General features: G+C 36.8%; 1 protein-coding gene across 1 annotated transcript; it reads left to right on the top strand.

Moving 5' to 3' along the window:
* Window positions 1-208: 208 nt before the first annotated feature.
* On the top strand, window positions 209-1816 carry LOC107636138 (protein FAR1-RELATED SEQUENCE 5-like). The gene is made up of 4 exons (XM_016339665.1): window positions 209-274; window positions 707-766; window positions 882-1627; window positions 1711-1816. The coding sequence occupies exons 1-4, from the start codon at window positions 209-211 to the stop codon at window positions 1814-1816; spliced, it is 978 nt and encodes a 325-aa protein (XP_016195151.1).
* Window positions 1817-9256: the final 7440 nt, after the last annotated feature.

Below are 9256 nucleotides of genomic sequence, written 5' to 3'. Positions count from 1 at the left end.
CTTTAGACTTTGAAACTTGGTTGTTTTTAAAATGTTGGTGAAGAACTGAAGATATGTATTTTGAATTTTTTAAGTTTATGACTATTTTTAGTATTTCATATTTTTTATTTACGTAGAACCGATTTTACCGGTTCAACCAGAAATTTATCGGTTGAACCAGTAAACTAGTAACTTGACTGGTTTGATCACTGATTCGGTTCTTACAACTATGGTTAGTAGTATAATTGGTGTGGATCTACTCTATGATAGCCTGATGGGACAAGTTGGATCTATGGTATATTTTTTTGTCTTTTTGTGTTCACCAAGTTACATGTTTCTTTGCAATTTTGTTTATAATTTTTTTGGGTATTAACAAGGATGCTCTTATTTAAAATTATTGTGCTTTTGTTTGTTTAAGTATAATTGTTGTGAATATATTTTTATGCTAGTACGATGCTACAATTTTGACATATAATGTATTTTTTTAATCTTTTTGTTCACCATGTTGCATTTCTTTTGCAACTTTGTTTAAATTTTTATTTTGTAGGCATTAACATGGATATTCTTGTTTGAAATTATTGTAGTTTTTTTTATACATTGGTGTTATTAATGAATAACTGGATGTTGGAAGAGTTTTTTTTGGTGTTGAATAGTGGATGCTTATCTCTTTTTGTAATATGTTTTTGGTTTGATCCGCTCAGCTGTATTAGGGTGTTTTTAATTTCAGGAAAAAAAATCTGTAGATATTATTGAGTTGAAGGATGATGATACGGAATTAAGTCATAAGGTGCGAATGTTATTGGAGACTACTTTATTGTTGTCATAATAATAACAAGTTATTGGAGACTAATTTTTTAAGTGTGTTCGGCAGTGAATGTTATTTTCTCTGAATGTATTTGTAGTTATCGGATCACACTGGAATTCAACTAGAAAAAATATCATACGTAGAATTACGATTTATTTTGTTGCAGTGGGCACAAGAATTCTATTCTAATTATGCAAAGAAAGTTAGGTTCATCACTAAGATTAGGAACACCAATTTTGACAAGACAAAAAATGAATTAAGGATATCCATTAACCTATCGATACATTATAATCGTGAAGGTTATCGGGAGTCTCGAGTGAAGACAGTATCTCGGGTAAAGAAAATAACAACCGCAAGATGCAGAGCAATGATGTACGTGATGTTTGATAGGCAGAAGGTTAATTGGATGGTGTCAAAATTAGAATTGAAGCATACTCATCCGTGTTTTTCTAAGCAATCTGTCCATTACCATGAACACATAGAACTAACCATGCATGCCAAGTGTGTGATTGAGGACAACGATGAAGTTGGTATACTGCTTAACAAGATGTATCTCGCACTGGCGAATGAAGTTGGTGGGTCGTCGAATTTGAGTTACTCAAAAAAGGATGTGAGGAATTACATTACAAGTAATCTGCGTTGTGCTGAAGAAAACGCTGATGTTAAGGAAATGTTGAGCTATTTCTTGCGAATGAAAGATATCAACCCAAATTTATTTTATGTAGTAGATATCGACGCAGCTAACAAGTTTAGGAGTACGCTCTGGGTAGATGCAAGGTGTAGGGCATCCTACAAATATTATGGAGATGTGGTGTCGTTTGATACAACATATAGTAGAAACAAGTATGTGTGTGTTTGTGTTTCTATTGAAAGGTTTCTTGTTTGACATTATCGCGAGTTCTTACTTGTGGCTATTTTTATTGCAGGCATGGACTACTGTTTACATCTTTTGTTGGTGTCAACCATCAGGGGAAGTCCACTCTGCTTGGATGTGCTTTGTTGGGAAATGAGAAAATACGTAGCTTTGAGTAGGTCTTTACGTAATGGCTGAAGTGCATGAGAACTGCCCTATAGGCCATCATCATGGACTAGTGCAAGTCCATGTTTGGTGCTATTAGGAATGTCCTTCCAAATACTTGTCACCGATGGTACATATAGCACATATTGAAGAAGATACCAGATAAACTCAGAGGATATGCTCGGTACATAGAAATACATGCTAAAATGACTGGCACTGTATGGAATGCCCGGTCTATGGAATCTTTCGAGAAGGATTAGGCTGGATTCGTTACTGAATTTAACCTAAAGCACAACAGATGGCTATTAGGTATGTTTCTTTTGGAGAGTATATTCCTTGTGAAGCTTTTTTTTTAGTATATTGGATTTTAGGTACTGTTCTCATCGGATGATTTATAACTTGTTTGGATGCTTTATGGGATGTCTCTGTTTGAAGGTTGATGGGTGTTTGGTTTACTAAGTCTGTAGATATGTGTGGTAATGTAGCTAAGTGTTCATGATGGTGGTTTTTGCATTTTTGTTTTTGTAGACCTTTTTGATGATCGACAAATGTGGGTTCCAATCTTTTTCTGAGATGAATTTTAGGCTGGAATAAGGAGCAAAAAGAACTAGAGGACGATGATATAGACTCTAAAGGAGTTGTCCCCTGCTCATCCAGCTCTACAATTGAAAGACAATTTCAACACGAGTACACAAGCTAAATGTTTAGGAAAGTACAACAGAAAATCAAGAAAAAAGGTGATGGTTTAATCTGCAGTGTAACTCAAGAGGGTAATTCGTTCCGTGTGAACGTGGACGAGCAAAACCAACTTTATGGGGAGTTTAGATACTGCACTAACGGTGTCGTGTTTAACCCATTGCCACACAAGGTTCGGTACGAGTGCAACATGTTTGAATCAAGAGATATTCTTTGTTGCTATTGTCTTGCTGTGTTTTCATATTACAAAGTAGACAGAGTACATTTTACTATGTTCTCCTTCGATGGAGTAAGAATGTGCAGCACAAACACACTTACATCAAGAGCAGTCATGATGAGAATCGATCGGATGAAAGCCACAACTTATTTAGAGGATTGCATTCACACTTCTATAATGTTACCCAGGATTTCGTGACCTGTGACGAAAAAGCGGCCATGTTACATTCAGCTCTTGACAATGTGAGGGCCAAGTTAGTTGATTATCGTGCAATTTTGGGGTCCAAAAGTGTTGCAACTACACAGAATAGCATAGCGACACAGTATGAGTCCACTCTTGGTGCAGATAACATTCGAGGTCTTTCAAAGGTGGCAACCAAGGGTCGGCCGAGATTGAAGAGCCTTGGATCTAAACTGGATAGCTTGATCAATAAATTTATGCAAAGAAAGATGAAAAATATACCTCTGGTGTGTGTTTACCATTTGTTTAATTTCGAACCCTTTGTTGAGGTGACTTTATGGATATAGTTGAATCATTTTTTTGTGCGTGGTACTTTTTTCTAGGAGAATGATATAGTAGTCATTCGAAATGTAGCGGTCGGTTCTGTTATTAGAGCGAATGAATCGCAAGAATATGCCGGATTCATGTTTTTGTTAAATACTCGTTTAGAAATAGTTAGAAGAATTTTGATTATGGATTTGTAAGGAGATTTTTTTGTATTTGGATTTTTTCCCCTTCTCTTTAACAAAATATTGAGGTATATAGTTTAATAAACAATTTTCAATTGAGGATATATGATTATTTTTTAGTGCGATTCACTGATATGATTATACTGTTATAAGATTTCTAAGTTTTAGTTAGCTCACCAAATTATCATGATTTTTATGTGATTTTAATGTGGAGCACACACCATAGTAGGTTCTTTAACTTAGATAGTGTCTCATTTTTGTAAGGTTATGTTCACAAGTAAATTTGACTAAGGCTTATTTGAGACTCCAACAAGTCTCGATTGTAACTTCGATTCTAAGAAAATGAAAAACACAACAAAAAAAGACACCTCTATCATAAGACACATCCATAGATAGACAAACCCATATAAGAAACGTTAATAAAGACACCTCCATTGGAAGACACACCCAAAGCTAAACACATACACAAAAAACATGAACAGAAAAGATACCTCCATCGGAAGACACGTCCATGGATACACGAATCCACAAAAGAGATGTTGAAAAAAAAAGACACCTTCTAAAAGACACGATATAGACACATCTGAATTAGACACGACCAAAATAGATATCTCCGTCAGAAGACACATCCATAGTTAGACAAATCCACAAAAGACACATTGGCGAAAGATCTCCAACAGAAGACATATCCATATATAGACACCTCCAAAGAAGACGCGACCAAAATAGATACGTCACTCATAAGACACATCCATAGATACACAAATTCACAAGAGACACATTGGCAAAAGACACCTACAACAGAAGACACATCTATATATAGATACCTCTGAAGAAGACACGACCAAAGCAGACACCTCTATTAGAACTAGACACATCTAGCAATAACACTTCTAAAATGTTAACATATTTAGCCTGTGCAAATATTTACACATTAAAATGGAGCAAGTGTTTAGCTTGTGCAAAATAAGACAAACCAATGTCCCAAGAGAGGATTCACATCCACAATAGACACATTCTCCGTTAATTAACCAACAAAATTGAACAAGGTTCTCAAAATAAATACTCGCTAATAACAACATAAGAATCCAAAAGAAACAGTCAATATGTGTAACATAAGAAAAATATCAAGTTGCAACAAAATATAGCTCAGCATGTGAGGGTATCTCTGGACAAGGTAAACAAGAATGTTCTATGCATCTTTTTTCTTCCCAAGTTTAGGACCTTTGATGGTCTATTTTTTCGACAATCATTCAGCTCGCCGAAGCATGCTCGGTGTTCTAACCTCTTTACGTTTGTTACTTGGATGGTTGTGGCGCACAACAGGTTGAAGACGTTGGTCAAAGGCATCTAGTGCTTCTTTAATGACTGAATTAGTATGATCCAGAATATGATATCAAGCATTATTTTCTTCCTATATAACTTGATGGTGCCCTGCATGTAAAAATCAATGTTGTATGACGGCATTTAGTAATGGGCAGTCGTGTTGTTTAGATAATTAACTATTCAACAATAGGATTTAGAAGCTGACATAATCCCATTCATTCAGTTTACTGTCTTCGGTCCAGTATTCCATGAATTTATGGTGTATACACCATAATCAAAACTAGGTGAATGAAAACAATGGACTGTATTAGAAGAATAGGTATAGATCTCAAGTAAACTTACAAATTAAGATATTGTTAGATTTTAAAGGGAACTCACCCGTTTGGTTGTATTAGGATAGAGGTGTATGTACAAGGCAAGCCTCTTTGAGTGGGCTTATACGTCGGGATAGCCACTTTAGCTATGTCTTTAATGAGCCTATCCTGAAACGCATTTAAAATTTAAATGTAATATAATAATACAGGTTAAATAGATTAACAAAGTCATGCGATCTTTTTATACCGCATATGCATCTATCCTCATCTGTGATGTATCATGTGGTTTACTGTGTAAACTATCCAGTACAAAAAGCATTTTTTCATAGACATGGAATGCATACACCCACCAGTAATGGGACATACATATGGAAAAAATCACTGCAATAATATATACTTGTAACTAGGCAGATTACGTACATGGATAAACAAAAACACATCTTGGTTGTTCATTTGCATCAATGTAAGTACCATGTCATATGGCAAATAGACTTATCCAGCTTCTCTTTGAAACTATTGTCTTGTCAAAATACTTGGTGTTAGTACCGAAGTGTTTATCCAAATCCGCATACACGGGAGTTGGCCCGTCCTTAAAGTCCTTCAGATTTTTTCAAACCTTGACCATTTCTTGTCAAAAGAAGACTTTGTAAGTGTTGCTAACCTACAATATACATAAAAGATTGATATAAAAGTATCTTTACCAGTATCACCGAACACACACAATAAAAGTGACGTGTGAATCTTTTTTACCCTGAGTCGTTGAACGCGCAACATATCCAGTGCACAACCTACATCATCTGCTTTTAAAATATAAATGTCGCCAAAATATGCGATCAAAGCAAACTGAAGTAACATGATTTTGGGTTACATACATTGCTATAAGCCAATGACGAGGTTTCAACGTGCACAAGTCCTCCCTTACTAGGACTACGTGTGGTCTGACGTCATACGATGCCACTATCTGCTGGCTATCAAGAGGCATGTCCACAATCCACCCTCTGATTCCTTGCTCATGCCACTCAGTGAGTTTCCGCCCCCGAAGTAACGGATGAACAGGGCGGGGGGGGGGGGGGAGAGGGGGATATTGTGGGTGTTTTTAACAACTGGGTCATCCCAAGTAAAAATGAGGGGTGCTATGGACTGGGGTGTACAGCGAACCTTTTATGATAATGGTTTGTATTAGATCCACACTAATGAGTTTCGAGTCGTAATACTGTTCGATATCTGCCTATAAATTTTCGCACTCTAGATTTCGTTGAGATAAGATGTAAGGATCACTGTTTCAAAAATAACTTTTGTGAGAGGGGCAACCATTATGCATTCGAAGGAGCCGATAGCAAATTACATGCATACTAGTCATAAAAAGTTTCTTAGCATTCACTTGCCTTTCAAATGCTCGAGAATATTCATCAAATCCTTAATACTGCACCAATGCTGTTGACAGAGTCTTGGGTTCAGAATCTTCCAGGTCGGATTGTTTCTTTGTTGTTTCTGTATGGATGGTTGTGCCGGTATGTTGAGGTGTTATTGTCCGATCTATTTTTCTAAGTCTCTTGCCAATGGGCTCGTTGTCATCATTATCCTCGTCGGATGCAACTGAAGATGCATCTGTGTGACTGAGCTGTTGCTAACTCCCCCTCTTATCAGATCCCTGAATTCGAAACACCAAACTAGTCATAAACAACAACCTTGAAGTGCTTTTAAATCACACAATCAATGCAAGATAAATTAATACAACATGTCATCAAGCAATTTAAAACATGGCATCCCGAGTAACTTTTTAAAGGCAAGTTGTACTGTTCTCATGTTTTAATTTTGAAACATGCAACTTAAAGATTTTTCAAATGGTAATGTCTACCCACTTTTGGTTTCTCTATTGTTTCTATCTGGCTTGTCGTGCCAGGTCCCCTTCCATCCTATGAAGTTGAGATGTTCTTGTCCGATCAATTTTTTTGCGTAGTCTCTTGGCAATGGGCTCGTTGTCGTTGTCATCGTCATCCTCGTCCGATGCAACTGAAGGTGCATCTGTGTGCACTGAGCCGTTGCAAACTCCACCCTTTTATCATATTCCTGAATTTAAAGCACCAAATTAATCATACACAACAACCACAAATTGCTTTTAAATCACACAACCAACACAAGATAGATTAATGCAACATTTCAATAAGCAATTGAAAAACATGACATCACCAGTAAGTTTATAAAGGTAAGTTGTACTGTTCTACTGTTTTAACTTTGAAACATGCAACTTAAAGATTCTTCAAATGGTAATGTTTACTCACTTTTGTGGACCCTATAGGTCTTTCTATCCGGTGTGAGCCTTCTCTTCGGGACTTGGGTTTGTCGTGACCTTACTTGCATGTCCTTCGACGAGCCCCCCATCGTTTCCGCTGGTGTTGATGCAATCCTGATTGGGATCAGCAACTAGTCAGAAGGCACATACAGCATAAGACATATCTAGGGAAGACACATCAATGTATGGTTGAAACAAAAGACACTACCGTTACCGACAAATCAGAATAATTCTTAATTGATAACACAACCATAAATGTTAGGTCCATGGAAGGGATCGTGCAATTAATTTCAAGAGAAATCGACATCCTCATTATAAATATCTTAGAGAAAAAAAACAGCAACGTAATAAAAAACAAAAAAGTTCTATGTGCTACAGGAATCTTTTAGTATCATTTCAGTGAATACCTCTGGTTGAACAGTTCATGCCATATCACTGAGCTCCGTGGAAGTCCATGCAGAAAGCTACGACTTTGATTTTTGACACTGCTCCAATTCACTATGCTTTTGTCTCTGAAAGTACAATACCTGGAGAAAGCACAAACACAAGTTAAGTGTTGGGATGCAAACGTTGAGTCTGATTAAGTGGCATTTTGTGTTAAAAAAAATTACCAGCAAAGCGAACATGCAACCCTCACAGGACTTATTGTTTTTACCTTGATACTTCTTGATCACCTGTTCTAACCACTTGAAAATATGAAAGGGCCAACGGAATCTCCCGGGATAAGAAACATCGAGTATTGTATTTATGTGCCACGGTGAGATGACGTGTTGCACTGTCGGACACAAGAACATCTTCAGGATGAGTAGGATGAAATGTCGTTTGAACTCTATCCTGTCATCTACGGAATCCATAGAATAGTTGTTGATGAAATGCCGAAGTTGTATGGTTTTCATCCGGTGAAATTTTTCTTACTACAATATGAGCAGCATTCCCGTGGCCGAAAATTGAGAAGTCGTCCACTACAGCATGCAGGTTGTAAGACCCAGAGCTTTTGGAAAATCTTATTATGAGTCACTTTAATTTATTTATTCATTAAAGGCTTTAATTTCAGAAATTATTTTATTTAAGCTAATTAGATCAAGTTTTGATAATTGAGTTAGAATTTTTATCTAATTCTACAATTATTGGATAATTTTTATATTTAAATTATAGAGTTTAGTAATTGTAAAATAATAAAAATTTTATATCATTTGATTTAAATAATTGAGTTTTTGGATTTTAATACTTTAATTTTTATGAATAAAGAAAATTAATTATATTATCTCTAATTCTTAGATTAGAATATTTATTAGAAAATAATTTATAAATTGATGAACAAATAGTATTTTTATACATAATTATTGTTGGATTAAAATTGATTTTCAATTACTATATTATCCCTATTTTTATTTGAAATTACCAAAAATTATATTTACCCTTTTTAATTCACAAACCCTAATTTTCACATAACAAAACCCTAACCCTAACATATTTTTCCCTCTCCCAGCCGCCACAACCCCTCCCATTTCTTCCAAAAACAAAGACACACACACACAACCATCCAAGGAGAGAGAAGAGAGATCGAGAAGGGAGATTAGGAAGAGAGGGAGGAGCCGCGCCATGCCGCTGCCCAGCCGTTGCCGCTGCCGCCGAACTGCCGTGCATGAGGACCCTATGTCGTCGCCGCCATTGTCGTCACAGAGGAAGAAACCCAGAGGAGAGAGAGATCGCGCGACGTTGAGGGAAGAAGACGCGAGCTAGTGACCTAGGGGAAGCTGCAATCGTTTGTGCCTCCCGCCGTCGCCAACTGCATCGCCACTGTCAGCCTCATCGCCGTAGTAGAGGTTCTCCAGGAGAGAAGAGACGATGCGACGGGAAAAAGGGGGAAACCACCTGCGATGCCACTGGAGCTCCTGTCACCGTCAGAAGTTACCGCC

The sequence above is a fragment of the Arachis ipaensis genome, chromosome B4 (assembly GCF_059453495.1).
Source record: "Arachis ipaensis isolate K30076 ecotype BB chromosome B4, ASM5945349v1, whole genome shotgun sequence".
NCBI lineage: Eukaryota > Viridiplantae > Streptophyta > Magnoliopsida > Fabales > Fabaceae > Arachis > Arachis ipaensis.
Note: the sequence above shows the minus strand (reverse complement) of the source record. Positions and strands in the feature narration are given on the sequence as shown.